Raw genomic sequence first — 27,840 nt, 5'->3', positions numbered from 1 at the left:
ACTTCATGGGTAGATACACAGACAAAACAGTTTATATTCCAGCATATCTACAGTTGTAAATAAAAAATTGAATAATGAATACCTGGCCAATGCAAAGTTTCCAAAAATATAATTTTATTTTTGTGAGCTTTCTCCGACATATATTTATACAACAATTCTAAATTTCATTTAAAAAATGTTTTAAATAACACATATTTTGGTGACATAACCATAGATTCAGTCGCTGATGCCTGTTTCACTTCTCCTGCTAGTCCAGTGCGGCGACAGCCCGTATCGCCTCTTGAATCTCCTCAGAGTCATCTTTCACCAATGACCTTTAAAAAGTAAGAAGTAAATTATGTTAATTGATATCATCCTGTAAATGATGGCAATCAAACTAAAGAGGCATTTTAGTTGAATAAAGCTGATTATAATGTGTCATGATTCCATAAATCTCATAAAAAAGGAGCCAATGATAGAAAAGTTGTTAATGTGCCCAGTAGATATTAAAAATGAATTTAGGGTGGCACTTAATCTCAAGCCTTCTACTGTACCTATCGTGGATTGAAAGTGAGTATGCTGTAATTAAATGACAGATACATACAGTCGATACTTAGATAGATAGATAGATAGATAGATAGATAGATAGATAGATAGATAGATAGATAGATAGATAGATAGATAGATAGATAGATAGTGTGTAATACCTTGAATGTAAAAGGAAAATGTAAAAAGAAAGAAAATACAAGTACATTTATCTCAGCCTAATCCACCACTACTTTTAGCACCTTTAACACTAAACAGTGTAACGAGGCTATAATAGCACTAAGTTTTGTTTTGTTTTTTTGATAGCCTAATGGACAAGAAAACCAAATCAGTTTTCTGCTTAGCCATGCTGATCTGCATCACCAGCACAATGCAAACTGGACCATCACTTCTGGGTGCAACTAAACTGATCAAAAAAATTAAAGGAACACTTTGAAAACCCATCAGATCTCAATGGGAAAAATCATGCTGGATATCTATACTTATATGGACTGGGTAATGTGTTAGGAACAAAAGAATGCCACATTGAAAATTATCAACCTACATAGGGCTGAATTTAAAGGCACTCCGAAAATCAAAGTGAAGAATGATGTGGCAGGCTAATCCATTTTGCCGAAATTTAATTGCAGCAACTCAAAATTGTACTCAGTATTTTGTATGGCCCCCATGTGCTTTTATACATGCCTATGGGGGGTGGTGCTCCTAATGAGACAATGGATGGTGTCCTGGGGGATCTCCTCCCAGATGTGGACTACAGCAGCATTGAGCTCCTGGACAGTCTGAGGAGCAACCTGGCGGCATTGGATGGACCAAAACATAATGTCTCAGAGGTGTTCTATTGGGTTTAGGTCAGACGAGAGTGGGGGCCTGTCAATGGTATTAATTCCTTCGCCCTCCAGGAACTGCCTGCATACTCTCGCCACATGAGGCCGGGCATTGTCGTGCACCAGGAGGAAACCAAGACCCACTGCACCAGCATACGGTCTGACAATGGGTCCAAGGATTTCATCCCAATACCTAATGGCAGTCAAGGTGCCGTTGTCTAGCCTGTAGAGGTCTGTGCATTTTTCCATGTATATGCCTCACCAGACCATCACTGACCCACCATCAAACCGGTCACACTGAATGATGTTACAGGCAGCATAATGTTCTCCATGGCTTCTCCAGACTCTTTCATGTCTGTCACATGCTCTCATCTGTGAAAAGCACAGGGTGCCAGTGGTGGAACTGCCAATTCTAGTATCTATGGCAAATGCCAATCAAGCTCCACGGTGCTGGGCAGTGAGCACAGGGCCCACTAGACGATGATGGGCCCTCAGGTCACCCTCATGAAGTCAGTTTCTGATTTTTTGGTCAGAGACATTCACACCAGTGCCCTCCTGGAGGTCATTTTGTAGGGCTCTGGCAGTGCTCATCCTGTTCCTCCTTGCCCAAAGGAGCAGATACCAGTCCTGCTGATGGGTTAAGGATCTTCTACAGCCCTGTCCAGTTCTCCTAGAGTAATTGCCTGTCTCCTGGAATCTCCTCCATTCATTTGAGACTGTGCTGGGAGACACCGCAAACCTTCTGGCAATGGAACATGTTGATGTGCCATCCTGGAGAAGTTGGACTACCTGTGCAACCTCTGTAGGGTCCAGGTATCACCTCATACTACCAGTAGTTACACTGACCGTAGCCAAATGCAAAACTAGTGAAAAAACAGTCAGAAAAGATCAGGAAGGAAAAATGTCAGTGGCTTCCACCTGTTAAACCATTCCTGTTTTGGGGGTCGTCTCATCTTTGCCCCTCTAGTGCACCTGTTGTTAATTTCATTAACACCATGGCAGCTGAAACTGATTAACAACCCCCTCTGCTACTTAACTGACCAGATCAGTATCCCAGGAGTTTCATTGACTTGACGCTATACTCTGATTAAAAAGTGTTCCTTTAATTTTTTTGAGCAGTATATATATGTCAGGGCGGCACGGTGGCGCAGTGGGTAGTGCTGCTGCCTCGCAGTTGGGAGATCTGGGGACCTGGGTTCGCTTCCCGGGTCCTCCCTGCGTGGAGTTTGCATGTTCTCCCCGTGTCTGCGTGGGTTTCCTCCGGGCGCTCCGGTTTCCTCCCACGGTCCAAAGACATGCAGGTTAGGTGGATTGGCGATTCTAAATTGGCCCTAGTGTGTGCTTGGTGTGTGGGTGTGTTTGTGTGTGTCCTGTGGTGGGTTGGCACCCTGCCCAGGATTGGTTCCCTGCCTTGTGCCCTGTGTTGGCTGGGATTGGCTCCGGCAGACCCCCGTGACCCTGTGTTCGGATTCAGCGGGTTGGAAAATGGATGGATATATATGTCACAAATTGGTGCTTGTGACATATGGATGCTTAGAAAAGGTGGTCTAGGATACATATTCCTGTTAGAGAGCATTTTATTAAATTGCAGGTAGTGTATAAGCCATCATAGCTCACCACGAAAATACATCCACGGAAAACCTGTTGACATAATAAATATTGTGCCACACTTCACTAATGTAAGCCAGAAGACAATCAACTTTCCCTATGGCAACCATGCTTGGCAACTATGAAGCCCACATCATAGGAGCAGAATGCATACTTAGGCTTGCCAGCATTTTACAATGCAGTAACTCATGCAGTAAGGCAAACACACAACACTAATGTATAGCTTACATTGGGCATCAAACAGGAACTGGCCTGGACAGGAGATGAAAATGACAGCAGGTAGCACTCATTCTGAAAGGTCCATTTTAGAGTCAACAATTAGCCTAAAGCTCATGATTGTGACATGTGCAAGGAAATCAGAATGACCAAGAAAATTCTCCTGAAGACAGTGGGAAAGTACAGAAACTTCACATTGTGAGCTGTCAGGAAAGGTGCCAAATACAAGAGTTGAGGGAGTAATGGTAATCACAGCACTTTGCCACCTTACAGTATACAAAGATAAGTATCACTAAAAAAAAAAACCAAGATTCAGAATTTCAAAAGATTTCAGGACTCAAAATTAATTTGAATAAAAGTGTGCTCTTTCCAGTGAACTCTCTAGCACACAATATTAGACAGGACGTCTTCTCTTTAATCATCGCAGATCAGTTTAAATAGCTAGGGGTAGATATCACAAGTACACATAAAGCTCTTTATCAACAAAATGTGGCTGTCTGCATGGAAAAACTTAAGCAAGACCTGCATAAATGGTCTAACTTCCATCTCACTTTAGCTGGAAGAATTAACACTGACAAGATGAATATCCTTCCTAAGCTTCTTTTTCTATTTCAAAGCATTCCTGTATAAATTAACAAATCATTTTTTAAGAAGTTAAATTCAATCATAACCTAATTTATTTGGAATTTAAAACATCCACGTACCCATAGGGCAACCCTACAAAGACCTAAAGAAGAAGGTGACATGGCTCAACCTAACTTTCAGTTTGATTACTGGGTGGCAAATATACAAGCTATAAAAACCTGGACACTGACACAAAAAGATGAACACACACAGGCTTGGTCTGCAATAGAAATAAAATTCTGCAGTACATCTTTATATTCCTTGCTTTGTACCCCAGTAAATACGAGTTATCGTCAATACTCTAACAACCCAATTTTGCTTCATTCGCTCAGAATATGGAACCAATGTAGGAAGTAGTTCAAGATAGAGAAGCTTTTATCTGTGGCACCTCTGCACGATAACCACCTTTTTCCACCCTCTCAAAAGTACGCAGTTTTTAATGTTTGGAAAAAATACAGGATTAAGCCATTTAGAGATCTGTACATAGACAGATAGACTTTGCATCCTACGAACAATTACACTTCAAATTTAACTTTCCATCAACACAATTCTTCCACTACCTTTAAATTAGAAACTTTGCTAAACAAAATCTGCCCAGTTTTCTTCACCTCCTACCAACCTCTATTCCGGAAGAAATATTGATCAGTCTTGAGGACTCAGACAGCATTTCTGTAATATATAAAAACATTTTAAAGTCCCTTCTTTTAATAGATCCCAGTGTACAGTGGGAAAAGGATCTCTTACTCAACATTTCAGAAAAAGAGTGGAAGGCAGGCATGCACAGAATTCACTCTACCTCCATATGCACAAAGCATATAATTAATCAACTTAAAATCTTTCATCAAGCACATCTATCTCATTTAAAATTGTCCAATATGTTTCCAGGGCAAGATACAACCTACGAACGTTGCAATCGAGCTCCAGCCTCATTAGGCCACATATATTTTGGGCGTACACCAATTTAACATTATTCTGGACCAAAATCTTTAAATGCCTTTCAGACAGCCTTGGTGTCACAATCCCTCCTAATCCACTAACAGCTGTGTTTGGTGTACTCCCAGATGGGCTTAAAGTGGAGAAGAACAAACAAACTGTAATTGCCTTTACTTCACTATTGGCACATAGACTTATCTTGCTTAACTGGTAGAACCCTAACCCACCTCTTTTAAGTCAGTGGGCAATTAATGTTATATACTATTTGAAATTGGAAAAAATCAAATTCTCACTTAAATGATCTATTCAAAACTTTTTTTAAAACCTAGCAGGATCTAATCAGTAACATTTCAGAATAATCACTTAAATTGGGGATAAGGATTTTCTCCCCCTTTTTTTTCTACTCGTAAAGTAGGTGGGGACTGATTTGAACTTACTTTTGTCAAGTTTGACTTGCTTTTATGAAATGTTACTTGCTTTTATATTATATCTATCTATTATAATAAAAAAAATCCTGGGATGAGATGTGAATTTTTCAGAGAGATACTTTCACGTCCCACGAGACGAGACTTTGTGCCAAGAGATTTAACCATGCCCGGGGCAGGAAATAAAAGACAAAGAGTAGATGACAAAGTAGAACGTCATAAAGAATTCAAAAACATTGGCGCGATACACATGCAGGGCAGGTTAGAGATAATGAAAGTACTAAAATTCAAAAGTCTCAAAAAATGATAGTAAAGATCGTATTAGTGCAAACAAATGGAAATTATTACTCAGTGAAATAAATGAACAGCGAAAAGAGACTGAATATATTGTTTGGATTTAAAGTTTAAGTCGGACACTTGTAGATCATCTAATTCGTGTTGCCAACAGGGAAAAGTTTTGTTTCTTCCCAATGAACAGGCGTTTCCACGAGAATTAAAAGATTTGTTGTTTAGTGAAAGTGAAATACACTTATGCTGTCACGCTTGGGTCATAGAGTTGCACAGATAAACAGGACATTTTAGAGACAGAAACACTTCAAACAAGCATAAGTCTCTTTCAGGAGTGAGTCGAGCTCCATGTGTAGTCAGAGGGGACAGTTCCGTCTCTCAATTAAAAGAATAGAAAATGTTCCTTTTCATAGGGGTGCGCCTCAGGAGTGGGACCCCCAACAGGAGCAGAGGATGTCTGGGGGAGAACAGAGACAAGGCAGTGAGAAAAAAGGACAGCTGCTGTACAGGCTTTTAAATGTTCAAAGCACCGTGCAAGATGCAGATCACACGGCACGGCAGCAGCAGCAAGCCAGCAGTTGATCGAGTAAAAAGGAGGTAAAAAAAAAACTGTATTTGTTTCCCATTGTATCACTGTTTAAGAGGGGGTTTCAGAGGAGCGACCTTGTCTACTTGGGATGCATTCAGCCCCCTTCTTCACAAAGAGAGTTGCAAAAATGTGTAGCACAGGCAGGGTGGGTTGGTGAGCAAAGCGAGCAGGGGGTGAAGCCAACTAGTTATATTATATTATAATGAATTGGTTTGAGCAGGATTGGTAAGCCTGATTTGTTCATTACAGGGTCACGAGAAATAGGTGCCATCTTACCAGTATCATTTATACAGCATGAATCAGCCCTGTGCAGGAGGTTCATACATTGCAGGGCAGGATGTTTACACATCCACATTCATTCATAATGGGCTAGTTTAGATACACCAATATCTCTATCTATTTGGACCTACAGGAAAATAAAGGTTCCTTGAAGAAAACCCATAGGATATGGGATGAACCTGACCAGGCTGGGAGTCACACACTGGTTATTGGAGATGCAAGGCACCAGTGCAGACCACAGTGCTATGCTATCTACTGTATAAATAATATTTTGTAGTGGGGTGTCTGGTAGGAATCAACACAGCAGGCAACATGGATCACTACATGGCAGGAACAGTGCCCTACAAGCCCTAGTAACAAAATAATATTCTTCAGCAAGATCAAGAATTCTAGCCATTCATTGAGATTACACTGGTTCCTACTGAAAGGCCAAGCATGCATTTGTAGAGTGTGCCTTGGTAGTGATTAATGGTCATTTAACATTACACAAAGATCCACGCTCTTGTAGGTGGTAGCTGGGAGCCTGGCCTGTTACATTATGAGTGGCACCCTGATAGGTATTATGGTGGGCAAGCTACCTGGGAGGTGCCTGGACTGTTAACGATGAGGCAAGGCTCAGGGCTATATAGGGGATGTGATCCCAGATGGAATGTATATAATTTTCGTAAATTACCAGTTTCTCATTAGTTCCAGGATAAAAGAGGCTATCCACTGATTGAGCTAGCAGTTGGACAGAAAAATATTTAATAATGATAAAGAAAAAATGTTAATTACATGAAATCTTAAAAGAGGTTTAAGCAAAAATGTCAGTTATGTTCAATGAAATAACGATTTATTAAAAAAAACTTGATAATCTCTAATTAATTGTTTATCCCACTATATAAAATGGAAATAAATCCACTATATAAAATGGCAACTATTCTGTCATATATTTCAGTGAACAGTAGAAAAGGCTGTGCCTCCAACAACAGCAGCTTAGCATTAACTTGGATTTGATTGCGACTATGGAGGTCTCTTCCAATCAGCTGTGCAGTTTTTCGCTTTCAGTTTATTAAGTAATCAAACCTGGCTGGTCGAGAAGCGGCCAACATGCAATTAAGTGCCCTCCGCTAGCTGTGGTTGATGGGCCTGTACAGAGAAGTGCAACATCAGCTTCAGCAAAGCAGCTCTGCCCCACTCTTTTAATATCTTCACTAGTTTTAAGCTATAATAAATAATGACTCTCTGGAGAAAAAGAATCTGCCTCATCAGCTTGTCAGACTTAACAGCCGCCTTTCGATTTTTTTTTCTTTGGCATCCTTCAGAAAATTAAGATTAGAAGTGAACTATTCAAAACGCGGTAGGGAGGCCCATCAGTCTCCAGAAAGATTCCATTTTTGAAATGCAGAATTAATTGACATTAAATCTTGATCCATTGCTAAATGAGCACAGAGAGAAGACAGTCAGGAGTGGGATATGGTGTGCATGAATATAAACTATGTCACAAGTTGTACCATGCCAAGGCTTGGACTAGAATCTTGATTATGGCTTTCTGGTTGAGAAAGAGGAGAAAACTCAAGTAAATAGAGAGCTGTCAAGACAGGAAAGGGAAAGTCACAGAAGCTAGCCTGTGTACCTGACTGGGATCAAGACACAATCCAGGGTAGAAGTGAATCAGGCCATGGTTGTGAAGTACCTGCTAGCCTGTGTGGATGGCTGCTAGAAGGTTCTAGCCCTGTCTAGCTGTCATGTCATTATATTGTTGCTGTTATCCTGGAAGGTGGAGAAGGCCTTGAAGGCTTGCTTGAGACCTAGGTTATGTTTCCCAGGACAGCAGCGGGGTGCCTAGTAAAGAGTTGTTTGTGGTTTATATGGGTAGGCAGGCCAGGGACCATTCTCATTGCTTGTCCATTTAAGAGAATGGTGGGAATCACAGAATCAGGGAGGGGTGCTGTGGCCACATGTAATAATTTTTCACTAAAGCCTCAATCACAAAGTAACTGCCGGGGTTTTCCAGAAGTGAATTTCTGGTTGGGCTGAGCACCATCAAGCAAAACTTTTTAAAGTTACAGCAGAAAGTAGAAGCAAGAAAGTAAAAGAAGGCCAGGTTAGGAAAAAAGAAATACGCATTTGCATGACTTAAGAAAGCATGATACTCTCACAAACCCATTAAGATGAGCCTCTGAGGGATTGACAGGTTTTTGTTTGTTTTGTCTAATGTATTTACCAATGTGTTAATCCTCCTTTAAAACTTCTATATTTTGCATTCAGTTTTTGACAAATGATTTTGCTGTATTTTGGTTTAAAGTTTCTATCTGGAGAGAATTTTTAACAAATAGACTATCCATGACTTTGGTAAAAGTGATTTGTCTTTTCCTGCATTTCTTTTTGCCTTGTCTTTTTCTATTTTTCATTATTTGCCTTTGAATTCACAGCCTTTTCTTTATTCTATTCATTTGTATATTTTTCAGATGTCCTTATTTCAATATAAGGTTATAGGAAGCCAGAGCTTATACTGGCAGCATCAGTGCAGGACAGGAACCAACTGTGAACGTGACGGTTAGAAAATACTTTCCTGTCACAATGGAAAAGGGGCAGATCTAAGAATAGCCATCAGGATCAGGAGATAAGATGTAAATGTAGTGTAGAATATGTGGGGGTCAAAAGCTGAAAAAGTTAAATAATATCAAAGCCTAAAACACACAATAGAAATAAAAGTTGAAGAAAGCATGTAAAGTGCTCACTCTATACATTGATTTTGAATAGCTAAATGTACCATAGATTATCGCAATTATCTATAAACTTTAGAACCTATTAGAAAAATTTTGACAAGAAAAGGCCATTAAGCCCAACAAGTTCTCCAGTCCTATTCATCTAATTCCTCCAGTATAATATTGAGTCGGGTTTTGAAGGTCCCTAAAGTCCTACACTCAACTACACTACTTGCCAACTTATTTCATGTACCAATGGTCCTTGATAAGTTTCCAGCTGTGTCCCTGCACGTGTCCTTGTGGAATAATTCATTGAGCACATTTACATGCACACACAGCACCAGAATAAGGTGAGTTCCCCCTTTAAGGCAGAAACCTGGATTCTTAAAAATCAGTGTTTACATTCTCTAGTAACCTTCTTAAACTTTCCTTTGGCAAAACACTCAAGACATTATTAAATTATGCAGGAAAGGGTTAAATGTCATCATTGGCCACCATGAATCTGAATACAAGCATGAAGCCTATGATAATTTTGTTTTTTATAAATATATTTAGTCTTTCATGTGCTCTGAAGTAAATGACATTAATCCCTTTTTTATATTCTTGACCTGAGCCTCCAATGATTTTATGTATGAACACTGGTCATTGCATCATCTGATTACACCGTTTCCACATATCTGTAGCAAATAGTTAGATTAAAACTGAACTGATACTTTATTAATATGTTTCTGTTACCACATTATACACAGCACACTCTTTTCTGCATGGCTGTATAATTGAGGCCTGCAAAGGAGCACCATATCCTTACATGTGCTTCCTGCCTTACACCTGGTGCAGCTGGAATATTAATAACACAGGTATTTTTTACTTTAGTAAAAATAAGTATTGTGTTAGGTTACTCCCAGCAACTGGAGCAATCTGGTTTTACGCCTAAGAAGTCTACCATCAACCTCATCCTAGAACTGAGAGTTCTCATGGAGCGCAAAAAAAGCGAATATCAGCAGAGTTTCTATGCAGTCTTTATCAGTTTTCGTAAAATGTTCAACTCAGTTGATCGGGCTGCCCTGTGGGATATCCTGAGGGTTCGCGGGATCCCCTCAGAGTTGCTGAATATTATGGTACTGTGAGTGCTGTGCAGAGTGGAGGCAGAACCTCTGCGTTTTTCCCAGTTGATTCGGGGTTCATCGGGGTGTGTTCTTGCTCCTCCTCTGTTCAGTGCTTGCATGGACTGGGTTTTGGGCAGGGTCATGGGGTCCTGTGGCTCTCGGGCATCTGTTGGTGAAGAGAGTTTTACTGATCTTGACTTTGCTAACGATGCAGTAATCTTCGCGGAGTCAATGGAGGCTCTGACTGGCACTCTTGAGAGACTGAGCGAAGAGTCTTGAGTGTTTGGGTTTGGAAGTGTCCTGGATAAAAACCAAGATCTAGGCCTTTAATGACCTCTTGGGTACAGTCATCAGCAGTGTTTCTGTCCGTGGAGAGAGTGTCGGCCTTGTCGAGAGGTTTACTTACCTTGGCAGTGGCATTCATGTCTCTAGTGACTCTTTCTATGAAGTCAGTAGACAGATTGGGAGAGCATGGGGTCCAAGTCTTTACCTTCCTGGTGCTTCCTGTTTTGCTATATGGTTGCGAGACATGGACGCTATCCAGTGACCTGAGATGAAGACTGGACTCCTTTGGTAGTGTGTCTCTTTGGAGAATCCTTTGGATACCACTGGTTTGACTTTGTGTCAAATGAGTGGTTGCACATGGAGTCCTGGATGAGGCTCTTTACCTGCATTTTGAGGGAGTGTCAGTTACGGCACTACGGCCATGTGGCGCGATTCCCTGAGGGTGATCTGGCTCACAGTATCCATATATGTTGAGGACCCAATCAGCTGGACCAGCCCAAGGGGATGCCCACTAACACCTGGCAGCAGCAGATAGATGGTCAGGGTGGGACTGGACTGCATGTCTGCCTGGAGGGTTGACAGCCAGGATCCTGAGCTGTATCATTGTGCGATGGGTGCAGCAATGCGCTGTTCCGCTGCATGCTCCCCAACCTGACCTGACCTGACTTGTTAGGTTACTTGTTACTTTAAAAAGTAAATGGACTATGTAAAGCATGTAACTTTTAACACATTACCGTACCGCTTTTGACATTGTGCTGCTGAGCTTAGCACTGTATATTCCAGCTCATCAACATAAATTTTCCGATTCCTGAAATACTGAGTCAGATTATTTCAACTCAGAGAATGATTAATGTGATCACCCAAACGTTTGACTCAGGATATTTATATTGTGGATGCTTCCACCTATAGCTGTTGAAACTGTGTGCAAAGCTAAGACTAAAAGGATAAAATAGTGCAATGGATATGCACAGACTACAAAATCCTTAACTGTAATCCACTTAAGGGTTTACGTGGCCACATAATTGGGTTACTTGCGAAGAAATCTACATCTATTAATGCAATTTCTCTCACCAGAATGAGGTTTCACATGGCATTTTAGAAACCAGGTTTCTGTGAATAACCATGCAATCAAAACACATATAAACACATCAAGTATGGAGTAACAGCTGGGTTGCACTGTACTAATTCCCTCCATATTTTTACATAAGATCCTAAGAATTTTGATAAACGAGAGAAAATACAGTAATTCAGTCTATCAAGCTTGTTTGTTTAGATAATAGCTAAATCTCATCCAGATACTTCTAAGAAGTTGTCAAGCTTTCTGTTTCCACTACATGACTCAGTAGTTTGTTCCAGATTTCCAGAACTTCTTCAGTAAAGAAGTGTTCTTTGGTTTCAGTATTAAATACACCTCCCCTTAATTTCTACTGGTGTCCTCACGTATGTGATTTACCATTTTGTCAGAAAAATTTGTCTGGCTCTACATTATCATCATCGATTTGAACATTTTGAAGACATGTAGTCTCTTCTGCTTGAGACCAAACAGGTTTAATTTTCTGAGCCTATCAGAGTGACATCTTTAAGTCCTGGGATACTCTTGTTTGCCCTCCTCTGTACAGCTTTAAGCACAGTTATACATTTCTGGTGGTGGAGACGGGAGTTGAACACAATACTCTAGATGCAGTCCCACTAGAGCATAATATAGTCTGAGTACAATGCCCTTTGATTTATATTCAACAGTTTTTATGATATAACCTAACATTTGCCTATAATTGATTCTACACATTTGAAACACTTCAATATTGTCAGTTCCTTCAATATTTCTTCATGCCTCTTCAGTCTTGGCATCAGCCTAGTTGTTCTTCTCGGGATGTTTACTAGTAATCCTGCTGCATGTCGTTTTTGTAATGTGGAGACTAAAACTGGATACAGTACTTGAGGTGAAACCTTACTGGTGCATTATATACAGTAACTTTATTATAAACCTCCCTAGACTTGTAACTCCAGACTTCATGATGTATAGTCTAACATCCTTTTAACCTTCTTTGATCATTTCTGTACACAGTCTTAATGTAGATAGTGACAAGTCCACTATGATTCCCAGGTCCTTCTCATAAGGTATACTTTCAAGTCTCAGGCCCTTATTGTGTATTCAAATCTAACATCTTTATCGTTATCTGTAATAATCCCCATTTACTTACATTAAATTTCATTTCCACTAACCTGCCCAAGTCTATATTCCATCTAATTCAATCTGTAATTGTTTATCTTATTACAGATTATCTGCCATTTCACATAGTTTTCTATTCTGGCCATCATGTGGTAGAAACTGGGAGCTGTCACCATCAAGAATATGGCAGTGGCCATCAACAATAACACAAGCTGGTAGTATTCACAGTCAACAGAAATAAACACAAAGGTGGTGTAATAATGTCTTCAATATAATGACAAACAATAAAAGCATAGCCCAAATAAGCAGATACATTAAAATTAGTTATAAAAAGTTTTCAAAATCCTAAAATCATGGTGCACATCCTCACTCAATCAGTGCATTGCAGTGTGAGATACTGAGATAAGATGCATTAAGCAAAGATTACCTTTCTCCTTCTGTCTTTTTCTTTTTTTGATATGGTCTTGAAATCATCTCCTTCTGTTAAGGGAAAAGGGTCATTTCAAGTTAATTAAAATATGAACCCACCAAAAATAGTGTGATCAGTAAAAATCAAAAATTACAGACATGCATCTTTTGCAGGTTCTACTTGATAGGAAAAACCTTGGACAACTATAATAAATGGCAGGCTTTTTGACACTGTCGTACTGTGTGCATAGGGAACAGTTTAGAGGCTGAAGTGATGGTAATCTCCCACCGCTCCAGAGGCCTTATGTATAAACAGTGCGTATGCGCAAAAATGTTGTGTAAGCCCGTTTCTACTCTCAAATCGCGATTTATAAAACCTAAACTTGGCATAAAGACACGCACATTTTCACAGTAGCTCAAACCCTGGCATGCGCAAGTTCTCCGCTCGGTTTTGCAAACTGCCAGCACCCAGCGTCAAAGCAGTGCTACTGTTCCAGTGTGGTTTCCCTTTCTTTTGCAGATCCACATCCCTGACGCGGCTTTATAAATACACTGAAATTAACGGCATATTGTTTATTAGTTTAAGGCATCTGATTGTAATTAACCTGTAACAATATAATGGTCCACGGAATGGCCAAACTATTCCAAACACCATAGCTGCTTTAGCGTTGTTACTCTCACTGCACCACTCGGAGCAGCTGATCGGAAAGAGAATTATTGGTATACAGAATCAAGCACACACTACCTCAGCCATTCGCTATTTGAATTGCTCTCATCTGACAAATGCTTCAGAGCCTTTCCTGTACAGACCTCGCGGTTCAGAAACAGTTTCATCCTAAGAACTATAAATACACTCAATCAGTCCATCAAGTGCTCCTTGTAGAACTGCTTGTACTTACAAGTACAATTACCTCACTGTAAACTTGTGATACAGTTATAATATTGCACAACCTGCACCACTTTATAAAGCGCGTATTTACATATGATGACGATATCATTTTTAAGATGAAACACAGCAAAATATGTTTATTAACATTATACAGATAAAATGTTAACGTCATTTAAATAATCTATATTGTTAATAATTAAACATGTGAGGACACGGTGTCGCAGCGCTAGCAACGAGCTGGCACCCAATTATTCCTGCCTCGCGCTGTATTCTTGCTGGGGCTGGTGCGACACTGCAGAAAGACAGATGGATATAATAATTAAACATGTACTACGAAGATATTTCAATGTTCCTTAAAAGTTTTGAAGAATCTGTGTTCTAAGCTTACAGATGGCTTAACATCTATCACAGAGCCGATTGTGTGGCAATTGGTTACTTGGAGAAAGAAAAGGAAGGACAGGAATAGGAGGTTAGTATGTTTGAAAGAGACAGTACTGCTGCAATAAATTATTTCATCGAAGGTCGCACACGGTGCAGCAAGCATCTTGTGGGAGGCAGGAACAATCTGTGGACAAGGCACCTGCTCGTCACTATCACTGCGCCACCGTGTTCCCATGTTTAATAACATGCTTTAACTCCTATCATCATGAAAATGATATCACATATACATCTCAGTATTTTAATTATTCAGAGAGCTGTAATATTATGAATGTAATGGATTCTGTGTCCTGTCGGAGGAAGAGAAAGCCCGTTTAAGAAGCAAGTAGTGCACATAGAGCACACAGAAGATCAAATACAAAACAAAGCATTTAACGTGCTACTTTTGTTAAGATGGGATTTGAGAAACTAGTAAATTAAACGATTTTAAGATGAAGTTTATGATGTTCTATTTTAATGACAAAATAAACTACGTGATTAAAGTGGAAATTTCGAGATTAAAGTTGACATTTCGTGCCTTTTTCCCACTGTGTGCCTATTTTTTTTTCTCTGTACTCTAATAAGCTTTCATAAGACACTCAGACAGTGGGCTGCGACTCGCCTTTTTTATTTCGGGCACTATGCGACTTTGTGAACTTGAACTTTCGAGTTTCTCCAACACCCTATGTCACTCGATCAATTTCCTTTTGTTGATTATTTGACTGTAAACCAACAAATAGTACGTTTTTCCTTGCCTCCACTTGGTATTTGCTGAAATTCTTCTATTTTCCCCCGTGCTTTTGCCATTGTCTTTTCACAGAAGGCTGAGCTTAAGGGCTATTTATATTGATTTGCATATTCAAAAAGGCATAATTCTGGGAGGAGTTGGGGTGGGACAGCAGGCACGTGCACGTGCGTTACTTTTCACGCTGACCGGGATTTATGTAGCGGAAGAACGTGGAAGTTGGCGTGTGCACAGATTTATGCATCTGGATGTTTTTGTGCATAAGAACATTTCTGCTTTTGTCCGTACACCAGGTTATATAGTGTGAATTCTATGCACGGCGTTATACATGAGGCCCCAGGTGTTGGTGCTGTGTTCTAATGCCTTTTTTTCTTCCTCCCTCTGCAGACCAGAAGATTGAACGCTGTAACACCGCTAATGTCACATTCGGTGTCTGTCCACCTGGATGACCTCTTCCTGCTGTAAGTACTTAAAACCGGAAGATCTGCCATTCTGAGTCAGCTCATATTGGGACTTGTGCCTGGGAAGAAGTTCTCATGATTATTTTGAATGTGTCTGTTGTTTTCCTCATCAATTATACAGGGTTTGCCATTTGGTGCCCTAACTCTTTATGATCTCGTTTGTCTTTTGTTACAACACTTTTCCACATGGCATTCATTTTTGACTAAATCTTGCCCTTTTAGTTCCAGCACCAGTATCTTCACCTGTCTGAATTCCCATTTCCAGGGAGGTGCATTACTCAGGTTTGATTGTTTTGGGTATCCACAAACATGACAGTGCTTGGGCCATTAGTTTACCCTTAAAAGACAACTCTAGTAAACAATCACACTGTAGAGATAGAGGATCCAACCACCGCTACAGATGAGAGTGCCAAGGCTCACTAAGCAACATAAACAAGTCTGAGTCAAAATATAAAAGTAGTGCAAGAAGTTAAAAGACTCACTTAATAATTATTGCCCATTCATTATTCACATGGCAGTGCATGACGCACTATAACTTTAGCACTATATAGTTCCAGCGGTTCTAGACAGAATGGACTGAAAGGAGGCTTTGCAACTTAAACCCTATGGTTACAAGAATGGTTCATTGACCATCACATCATTTGAATGTCAGACTGATAGATATTAATACCAGCTGCAGTTCAGTGGGACAATAACTACTATATATGCATTTCAGCAAAAGTAAAATATTTTAAAGGGACATCCTTCAGTAGAACTTAAGGTTTTAAATAGCCCTCTCTTATTTTAAACTTTGTCATTATTCTCCTGCCATTTCATAGCTTTTGTCTAATGATAACCAAGAAAATGCATTGCCCATTTTTGTCTTGATGGGTGAGACACATTATGTTGTGAAGATAGAGCATAAACCATTTTAGAAACTCCAGAGCAATTGTTGAAATCCCAGTGGAAAGGAGGTGTGGAGATATAAGCCATTCTGACAAGAAGACACATCTGTATTATTAGCAAGAGCAAAGAGGAGAGCACTTTACCTTGATCCTCTCTTCTCTCTGTTTCTTCAGTAGAGCTAGGATCTCTTCTCTTTTCTGTGCCTAAAAAGATACGAGGTGTAATTACTTCTATTACTTAAATGTACTCTCTTGAACAAAATATTTCCTATTCTAAGCAGGAGGAATATCGGTCTGTCAAACAGCAGCAATATAGCAGCACATTTTTTGATTATACCTGATAAACAGCTGCTTTGTAAACCAAGCAGCATGTATCATGGAAGCCCACTTTAGTCAAATTCAGGAAAAGTTGTGTGTGAAGAAGTGCTCAAGAGCACAGTAAAGAGGAGAGTCTCCATGAAAATTCTCATTAAGAATGAATAAAAGTTACCCAAACTGAAAGAGAGAGGGCAACTCAGTATGCCAGTATGAGAAAATAAAGATTTCTGGGAGTCTTTAGAGTTTTCTGAATATGCTGGGCATAACAGGACACCAGTGGAGAAGAATCAGCATGATAGTGGTGCAGAGGCAGATAAGTCCTCTCTAATTGATGGCTTAATGATAAAAAGCAAAAATGGCTAATCATTTTCATAAACAGTAGGCAAAACATTTTTGATGAGTTAGGCTGAAGTGTCAGAGGTCCTTATGCACAAATTATTACAAACATGCCAAGATATTCTGCATGAGGAACAAGTGATCTCCTGGGCCTTCACTTATACAACTTTGCATAGATTCAAGAGTAAAGATACACATATGCCAAAAAGAAAATCTGACTTATAAAACCTGTTGTACACACATTTCTATACCATTCACCTTTATAAATCACAATGATGTTGTAAATGTGCATATGTGAACGCACCTCTAACCTGGTTGCGACTCTGAAACAACCATACATGGACTATGCTAATCAACCTCCTACATATGGAATAATGGTACTTCATTGGGTTGTAGAGCAGCCTCCATCCTAACACATCATAGTGCACTCTGAAACTAAGTGTGTCAAGAGCATGCGCAGCATTATAGCTCCTCTCCTCTGCGCTATGGGCGCCATCATCTGAATAGGTACCCATTATCACCTGACACATTTAATGCCATGATTGCTGTTACTATGAATAGTATAGACCATATGTATATTTGAGGTTTTCAGCCAGTTACCTTACTAAAAAGTCAGCCGTCATGTACAGTACCATTAGCAAGTCATCTGCCAAAGCTACGTGGCCACACAATAAACAAATTATGGGTAACTGCTTACAGTTATTACAGCAAAAATATTAGGAAAACCGCACACTGCTACAAATTGCCTTTTTATGTTGACAAAAACCTGTTATGTTTTATGTATGTCTACCCACTCCAAATGAAAACTAAATATAGTGCCTCTTTGATTGATTAATGGCTTCCAGCACAGCAGGCATGATGGAGTCAAGCTAGACTGAGATATTGGTGACGTGTCAGCTGGAAAAGTGATGACAAGTAGGCATGTAAACTGACAACAACCCAAAAAAATACTAAAGTGCAAATAGACAACAACCCAAAAAAATACTACAGTGCAAATATGCTAAATTGACCCTCTTAAAGGAAACTAAATACAATCTGTGCATCATATTCATCACATTTGAGCTTTAAAATGTTTGTCACATGAATGTACATTATAATAATGACTCGGTTATATGAATTATTATGCATGCAAGTCATCATTTAGCTGGTTTGGCTGCATATCCCTACTTCCCAGTTCCTCTGAAACGTTGCATGAGGATGGTTCAGAGTTGCCATAAATATACACATGTTCCCCCATCAAATTTTCTATTTAAACGTTTTTGTGGAAAGCAGCATATGCATATGCAAGCTTTATAAATGGGACCACAAGTCCTATGTGTAAGAGCCCCCAGATCACTCATTCGTTAACCTAAGTGGTGACATATGTCATATTTTCTTTACAACATGGCCTTTTACCCTTACATCGCCAACAAAATAATGTACCCTGTCGCCTTAACCGTTCCAACATGCATTATCAGCTTTGCACTACAGAGATGGTCTTCTCAGAATGTTTTCTATCTAAAACATCACTTCATGAAACAAAAAGAAGTTGCTTATATTACAAAAACTCAGAATCTCTAGTAACCATTGCTGTCTCACTTTTCAAGGCTGTCACTCTTTTTAATTATTATGTTTTTTCAAAAATAAAATTGCTTATTATTGTACGCATGTGCTAAAACCAGGAATCCTGTAAGAGAAGTCAAGAACACATCCTAAATGGAATCAGTTTTGTTTAGTAATTTCAGTGGTCACTAAAACAATATTCCAACAAATAAAAAACAGAGCAAACCAAGACTAAAACACTCAACTGGTACATGCAAAAAGACCAGTTAAAATATTTACATCACTTAATGATGTAAAAGAAAATGTTACTGAAGTGCTCATCGTTCTCAGGAGCAGCTCCACTTAAGTGTGCTCAGTCCAGATTTTATGCCTTTGGGGTGGCTGCCGCTGTTTCCTTATACACTGTGTGAAGGAAGCCTTTAAATGTAATCTAATCTGCAACACAAAGACTGGCCAATTCCCATTACAGTCATGTTGTGCAATGTAGTTAAATTAATCAATTCCCAGAATTATTATAACCTTTTAAAATAAATTGATCCTTGAGTGTGTGGGGGAGCATTTCCTTCTAATCTGATTTGTAAACTTGGATGTAATAGTAGAAAATGAATGAAAAGCACTGCAGTGGTATTAATCAGCCTAAGCAGTACTGCTGACTGGTGAGACCGAGAGTGGAGATGCCAAGCTCAGCTGCTTTAAAACACTTCAGCCTTTAATCAGTTTCTTTGTCAAGCGCACAGGCACAGTGAGCTCGATAAAAAGCAAGTCCTTTCTGTGATTGGGGCAATGCAAGAAGAATTAATGAGTGTCTTCACATAAATTAATGCCGACTTTAAGGGAATTAAAGTCATTTTGCTGCAAGACAGAATTGAGCAGAAGCTGCAAAAATTGATTTTGAGAAACTTTTGGTTCTATTGGTTAGGTTGGAATTATGAATATCAAATATTATGTAATATAATATAACATTTTCAATCCTGCTTAATGCAGCCCTGGACAGGATGCCAGTTCATTACAGAGCCCACTCAAACACTCACCTACACCCTTAAATGGGCAAGTTTTGAATTACCAATTAACCTAGCATGCACAGTTTTGGGAACACACCAAGAAATCAACTAGGTGCAGGATTTGATGCCAGAGCACTGGATCTGTGAGGCGGCACGCTACTTACTGGGATTCCTACGAAAATAACAATGACGAAGAAATCCCATTGTAGCTTTACTTGAAAACAATTAACTAATGAAATTAAAGGATCAAGAAAGTTTTCTGGTCTAAAGAGAAATTATCCATGAGACCAATAATATTTATAAACATTTGTTCCACCAAATTCTTTTTGATATTTTGGGTATGTAGGGCTGCCTTAAAATAAAAGCAATTTCTATGTGATCTATACATACAACTGACAATAAGTAAAGACAGGCAGTTAATTGCTTTCTAGATAGAAAGATACATAGTACTTTATTTGTGCCAAGTGAGAAATGTAGCCTTTTGCAAACATTTAAGGAATATAAAACCACCACAAACTGAACTACTAAACACCAAAGTCTGACTTGGCTAATGATAAGAGAGCAATCAGAATATGGCACTATGCAAATGTATTGCCGGAGATATGAAGGAGCCCGGATAGCGTTAGATAGATAGATAGATAGATAGATAGATAGATAGATAGATAGATAGATAGATAGATAGATAGATAGATAGATAGATAGATAACTTTATTAATTCCAAGGGGAAATTCACATACTCCAGCAGCAGCATACTGATAAAAAACAATATTAAAGAGTGATAAACCATGCAGGTAAAGCAGACAATAACTTTGTATAATGTTAATGTTTACTCCCCCGGGTGGAATTGAAGAGTCGCATAGTGTGGGGGAGGAACGATCTCCTCAGTCTGTCAGTGGAGCAGGACAGTGACAGCAGTCTGTCGCTGAAGCTGCTCATCTGTCTGGAGATAATACTGTTCAGTGGATGTAGTGGATTCTCCATGATTGGCAGGAGCCTGCTCAGCGCCCGTTGCTCTGTCACAGATGTCAAACTGTCCAGGTCCATGCCTACAAGAGAGCCTGTCTTCCTCACCAGTTTGTCCAGGCGTGAGGCGTCCTTCTTCTTTATGCTGCCTCCCCAGCACACCACTGCGTAGAAGAGGGCACTCACCACAACCGTCTGATAGAACATCTGTAGCATCTTATTACAGATGTTGAAGGACGCCAGCCTTCTAAGGAAGTATAGTTGGCTCTGTCCTCTCATACACAGAGCATCAGTATTTTTTTTTGTATTTTCTTGACACAATTCCGTTGAGTAATTTGTTGGCTGAAAGTGCTCAAAGATAATGTCTTATAGACATAGAGGGGATGTGCAAATAGTTCATAATGGCCAAGATGATCACGAGTGCATCCCATAACTGAGCGTGTTGTCTTAATTAGCTTATTGATTTGATGGGCCTCTGTTTAAATAATGTTCCTAGCCCAGTACATTTATATTGGCCATCACAGAGTTATAGAACATGTAAAGGATGTCACTATTCATGTTAAAGGAATGTAGTCTCCAAAGAAATTAAAAAGTGTCTGCTCTGACCTTTCTAACATAGTTCCTGTTTTCCCAGATCAATTCAGCTGGTCATTGATGTGGATCCCCAAGTATCTGTAGCAATGTACCATCTCCACATCCACTTCCAGAGTGTTAGTTCAGTGGGCTAGGGACCTGATGTAGCCTGCTTACAGTGTAACTTTTGAGCTAATTATATTTTGTGCTTTGCTATATATGAAAAATCAGTTTTTTTAATAATTTGTAACTAGCTGTTCATAGGACAAATTATTGGTTCCTGCATCATGCCAGATTTTAATAATTGTTCTCTACCCACAGTGGATCTTGTCAAATAAAATGTCCAGACTTATTATTTAAATTCTATTTTAACCTTTTTTAACCAGTTTTTAGGGTTGTTGAAAAACAGGGTCTATTCTATGGCAGTAGTCAACCTTGGACAGGTATGAACCCATCACAGCTCACACTCGCTATTACTGCTATGGTCCAATTTAGTGTCTAAATCGACCTAAGTTGAATATCATTGTGACATTAGAACACTGTGAAAAAGCCAATGCAGATATAGGGAGGAAGTGCAAAGACCACACAGACTGTGGCCAGACTTTCATGTTCATACAGCATGTTTAACACATTGTTATTAGTCCACAAAGCATTTACTAAGATTAAATACTGTATATAGAGTATATAGCCCCCTTTGGGGTTATCAGGAGCTGGAGGCACACAGAGTGGAATGGACAACCATGATGAGAGCTGGTAAATCCTGGTCCACTTCAAGCACCAATGCAAAGAAGTTTGGAGAGCCGGAGAGTGGGACATCCCTGTTCAAAATAAGCAGTTGTGAATGTAAATGAAGGCAATTTTGGAGAGTGGGGTTGGACTAATGTCCCAGCTGGGATCTAGGATGGTCCCTTACTTAACTGGGTACCCACAATGGAAAGACAGCACAGGAGGACGCATATCCTGGCCAAGATTATTCCTTCTCCCTTTCCCAGTTCAGAAGAGAAAATTGCAGGTGGACTTGGGGAAGCTGCAGGCCAGGATGAGTTGTTCCCTAGTATAATAGGTGGCAGTTCTCCACTGGTGTGGCTCCCATTTAGACACTCTAAGGGCTGCATTGTAGTTGCAGTTTTGGTGGGCAGCCCTGTTGGGGTCCACAGTTGGCTTTAGGGGAAGCCTTTTAAGGTTAACACTGACAGGAGATATATATCAAAATCCAAAGTCTGTCTTTCTGTATGTATGACTGTCCACTTTTCATTACAGAACTACTTAATGGATTTAGATCGGTTTTTTTCTATAATTTGCTTGAACATTCCGGTTATATATATAACCCTCAGCTGTCTTGGCTGGTGGCCTAAATCTGACAAATACACAATTCAGACAAATTCTTCTTTAAGCCATGTAACTAATTATTCATAATCTTTAATTCATTGAACTGTCTGAAACTGTAAAGCCTCTTCCTCAGTACCCAATGAATGGTTACAATAACTGCCCAGTTTTTTTTTTTTTGCACATTTAAGAAAAATACATTTGGGGAAAAATTCTGTTTTTGAATTTTGTTTTGTTTGAACTATGATTTTTATTTTGGTTTGACAGACCTTTGTTTTAAGACTTTAGCTGACAATTAAACATTCTTTTGTTTTGTCATCAAAGAAAGCTGTAGTTTGTTTTGTACCACTTGCTTACGAATCTATTAGGACACTCAATATCTCCTAAACAAACATCACACCAGTCAGTAACTTTGGCTGTAAAATTGCATTGCCTTTTATCTTTTTGAAATAGCAACAGTACTTCACGTGCAACCCCACTCATAAACACTTACTATTCAGTCAACCTACAAATCAGTTGTCGTTTTTAAACAATCAACATGCAGTATTTTTTAAGAGCTTGTGCATGGTATTCCCAGCTTCATTTTATTCAGTTAAATTCCAAAGCCTTCTTATCAGATAAGTTGCAACGCTAGCCATCACATCAGCTAAGAATGTAGCTTTTGTCTGAATGATGTCATTTTCAGAGTTGACGTCCACTTTGCACTGATACTTTACAGATTTTGATATTTACAGAAACTGATATTTCCCAGATTAATGGGAAGTGCTGCTCCCAGCTGAGTTAGATCAGACAAATAATGAAAAGAAACATATTAAAATATACCCAAATAAAAATATTTTTGTTGACTGATCTACAAGTCACCTCCTTAGCTGTTGAAGGGTGCACAGGAGCTGACAGGAAATTTTATTATTTACACTTGTATGGCATATTTTCAGTCCATTTACATGAGACAAGTAGCTTCTGTCACTTCAAACAAAATTTCCTGAAATTCATTTGCACAGAAAGAAAAAAATATATTAAAAAATTACAGGAACTATTTAAACTGGAGTTGGTATTTATGTATAATTTACTCCACTTTCATTGTGTGGAGAATTGGTTGAAGCTCTACCATAGCCACACCTTTTGCCTATAGTTTGCCTCTGCCCCTCCCACCAGTGTCTCCTGCTGTGCAATGTTAATTAGATGTCAGTCACATGATGAAAGGGAAATAAAAAGGCAGGTTGACCCAGGCTGTCTGCTCAAGCATTGTGTTTCCTGGCCCCATGAAACCCTTTGGTTTAGGTCTTCAGTGATTTTAATTTCTTGTAATTTTTGACCCATTTTGTTTGTTTTTCATTCCAACTTTGCTTTAATATTTGGTTTTCTTTGCTTGGTTCATGCTTAGTTGAAATGCATGGTTCATTGTTTGATAGAGCACCATTTCATTCTAAGGAGGATTCTTTTCATATGAAGTTGGCTTTTTGTGTTTTGAAAAACTTCCTAATATGTACAAAAAACAAAACAAAAAATATTTAATGTATGATGGACTACCTAGCAGAACACTGACAGATTAAGAAAACCTCAACTTAGCCTGTGGTATTGTATGCATGCAAGAAGAGTCCTTTTTAAATCATGACCCATTGGTATATCACAAATCTTTTACTATCTACTCAATGTTATTTACTGTATGGAGCCTGTTATTCATCAGAATAAATAAAGGTTCTTTCTGGAACATTCTTGTGGATGTTTATTTTTGCAAACAAAAATGGTTCTACTATAGCATTGCTCTGAAGAACCACTCTGGTACCTTCATTTTTAAGAATGTGTTGGTTGCAGAACACAGTCAGACATAAGAGGAGCCAGGCCCAAATCCACCCTATAGAGCCCAGAACCTCCGAGCAACACAAGTTCCCCCCACAAAGTAAGAAGTGAAAGCAGTATAAGGTGAAGTGACCTGTTGTTAGCAACAAGGAGTGGTTCCTATTGGATGAGGAAGTAGACAAGATACTGGAGGCGAGAATGAAGGATGATCCTGAAAAGAAACTTTAGACTATGTGCACCCTCATAATAAGCACAGGCTCAGAAAGGTTTGGCATTGATAAAAAACGTGGAAGAAGTAACCCAGCGAGACCAAACTGGCATGAGCTTGAGATCAGTCAGCTGAGACAAGGACTCAAATCCCTGAGGAATCATAGCAAATTGGCCAAAGTTGAGGAGAAAACTGCCCTGTCACACCTCACAGACATCACAAGGTGAAGGTGGTATGGCAAATACTTCAGCACGCCAAATGTGCCAGAAAAATGATCCTTTGGAACACATTCTTAGTTGCTGCCCAAAGGTATTGGGGAAGGGAGACAACACTGGTGTAATGACCAAGTTCTAAGATCTTTGGAAGACATAATCAGAACTGTGTTTCAACATAGTAAGAATCAGGGTGCCCCCAAGCACTCCATCACCTTCATCAAAGCAGGAGAGAAGGCACAACATCAACCTGGCTCCTCTGGAGGGTTTCGTGCCACTGCATGGAACTGGCAGCTACATGACAACCTAGGAAGGCAGCTTAAGTTTCCAGAAAGCAGCACAACAACTCTGCTCTGCCTAGACATGGTATTAACATTGTAGTTTACAAAGCAAGCAGCTCTTTTGGTCCATACTATACTCTGGGAAGACCAAGTTGAAGAAGTCAATGAATGCAAAAGGGCTAAATATGCAGATCTTGTTACAGAGTGCTGGAGCAATGACTGGATAGCCAACAGTGAGACTGTTGAAGTTGAGTGCCAGAGCTTTGTGGGCCATTCAAACAACCTGAGGGTAAAATAACTGCAGTGCAGAAAAGCCACCAAGAACATCGAGAAGGCTGTGGAAAAGGACTTACTGTGGCTGTGGGTCTGGAGGGGAGATCCATGGAGTAGTGTGCCCCTTGGATAGGTGAGGGTGTCTGATGTTTAAAGACCCAAAACACCCAATGCCCCTGGGTTCATCACTGAAGACATGTCCAAGTAGCAACAGAAGTTGTATTATAGAACTCCTAGACAGGTAATATAAATAAATTTAAAAATATTTGCTATCTCTTGCTTTACATGTAACCTCAGCAATAGTCCTATGTCTTTCTTCGGCAGCCTCGTGTGTCCTGTCTGCCGCTTCCTCCCTCGACCACATTCCTGTAAAGCCTGTTTCTTAAACTCTTATTTCGAAGGAAGTTGCTCATCTCCTGTCCACTTTTTGACTACCACCAATGGTAGACAGGCCCCCATTACCCACTGTGTAAACATCATTGGTATTCTTGAGATTACTTCCCATGTTTGAAGGTGACTCTCACCATTCTTCTTTCATCTTTCCTTAGCATCTTCAAGTGTGTCTACCTCACTTTCCCAGCACTTAACTCTTTCAGTCACAACTGACTGATCAATCAAGTTGTTTTGAGGGACCAGACACACACACAGACATTAGTGTTATATAGATAAATTTGATATTGTTATTATTGATATAATAATATTTATTACTATTATTATCTTCCTTATTTCATAATTATGGTGGTTTTCCATGGGCACCACCCTGATATTTATAGTAACAATGCTTGTCTCTGGTCTCGTGCTTCAGACACTTCTCAATGCTCGCCATCATAATGTACATACTGTATATTAAAAGAGGACTGCATGCTTGCAGTAGCATCCAATATTTAAAACTACTTATGGTAACAAGCTGTGAGCAACATAGTGCCCAAGCAATAAAATAAATATAAAAAACTTCTAGGGGACCTGTTTTGATTTAAACTTACCTGTTTCCTTATGACTCTTAATTTTGTTATGTTCGACTATGGAGTTAGTCATTTTGTTTGTTCAGTTTTTTGCAGTTTCTCATTTCAGTTTGATTTTAGTTGTTTCCTTTCAGTGCTTTGCATTTATTAATTGTATTTATATTTGTCTGCGGTGGGCTGGCACCCTGCCCAGGGTTTGCTTCCTGCCTTGCGCCCTGTGTTGGCTGGGATTGGCTCCAGCAGACACCCGTGACCCTGTAGTTAGGATATAGCAGGTTGGATAATGGATGGATGGATGGATTTATCATTGTTAGTCAATTAAGTAATTAAAGTGAAGTGGATAGCAGGCATTTTTATTATGCAGGGACCTAAAGATGTGAACAAAAAAAAAGCAGAGAATCCAGGGAGACTTAATCTTCTGGCACCAATTTCTAATTGCTAGACACGCTTGTAGTTTGTGAAGTATTACTATATTTAAATTCCAAAAAGACTCATAACTTTTTCTATACCTTTCAGCATAATCCAAATTACAATATCAAAAGTACTGTACATTGAAAAAATGTCAAGCCCTAAAAGTGAAATGTAAGCAAGGTATTTGCTATAGGTTTTGTTGTTTATCCACAATCTTGGATAATGGTAAACATGCAGCCAAGGCTTCTAATGATGTCACATAGCATAACATCTGGGACCAGGCCCCCAGCATGGTAAGTTAATTGTAAGTTAATTGTTGTCAGGTGCTGTAATCAGCTCATGTTATAAATACAGTGGAGCCTCGGTTCACAACCATAATTCGTTCCAAAACTCTGGTCGCAAACCGATTTGGTCGTGAATCGAAGCAATTTCCCCCATAGGATTGTATGTAAATACAATTAATCTGTTCCAGACCGTACGAACTGTATGTAAATATATATTTTTTTTAAGTTTGTAAGCACAAATATAGTTAATTAAATCATAGAATGCACAGCTTAATAGTAAACTAAATGTGAAAACACTGAATAACACTGAGAAAACCTTGAACAACAGTGAAAACTAACACTGCAATAGTTTGCGCTATAGCGCTACCAACCACTGGCTAAAAACACTTTTTTTTTTAATGAGTTTTAAGCATAGGGAAAAAAATGAACATTTGAAAAAATCCGTAATTTAATAAACCACCAAGAAAAGTAACATTGCAAAAATGCACGCTACGAACCGATCGCTGTAAACAGAAGTGAAAACAAAATCAAGCCCAGTGCATTCTTTAACTGCCCCTTCCTACCTTATGCGTCCAGCTTTCTCTCGCGCTGCCTGTGTGTGTGCGCGGCTCTCTCTCTTGCGCTGCCTGTGTGTGTGCGTCTGTCTCTCTCTCGTTGCCTGTGTGTGTGTGTGTGTGTGTGTGTGTGTGGCGCTCTCTCTCTCTCTCTCTCTTGCTCGCTGCACAGGAAATGCACAGGGAGAGACTGAATATGTACAAACCAAAAGGGAAACTGGCTTGTTTGTATTCCGAGTGTGTGGTCGTGAACCGAGGCAAAAGTTTGGCGAACTTTTTGGTCGTAAACCGATTTGTACGTGTACCGAGACGTTCATGAACCGAGGTTCCATTTTACATTGGTCTACAATTCTCTGAGCTGAGTCTTATTAGTTAGCTAACTGTTCATTGTGTCTTTGCTCCCCTTTTTTGCACTTTTGGTTTTGCTTTC

At 39.5% G+C, this 27,840-nt stretch overlaps 1 protein-coding gene across 1 annotated transcript in view; it reads right to left on the bottom strand.

Annotated features, from left to right (window-relative positions):
• Positions 1 to 92: 92 nt before the first annotated feature.
• Positions 93 to 27,840, bottom strand: part of hoatz (HOATZ cilia and flagella associated protein) — a 57,361-nt gene continuing 29,613 nt past the window's right edge. The window contains exons 4-6 of the mRNA XM_028808979.2: positions 16,511 to 16,570; positions 12,990 to 13,042; positions 93 to 314 (exon numbers count right to left, since the gene is read on the bottom strand). Of these exons, the coding sequence (XP_028664812.1) occupies positions 248 to 314; positions 12,990 to 13,042; positions 16,511 to 16,570 (180 nt within the window). The 3' untranslated portion in view covers positions 93 to 247. The remainder of the gene's footprint in view (positions 315 to 12,989; positions 13,043 to 16,510; positions 16,571 to 27,840) is intronic.

The sequence above is a fragment of the Erpetoichthys calabaricus genome, chromosome 9 (genome assembly GCF_900747795.2).
Source record: "Erpetoichthys calabaricus chromosome 9, fErpCal1.3, whole genome shotgun sequence".
NCBI lineage: Eukaryota > Metazoa > Chordata > Cladistia > Polypteriformes > Polypteridae > Erpetoichthys > Erpetoichthys calabaricus.
Note: the sequence above shows the minus strand (reverse complement) of the source record. Positions and strands in the feature narration are given on the sequence as shown.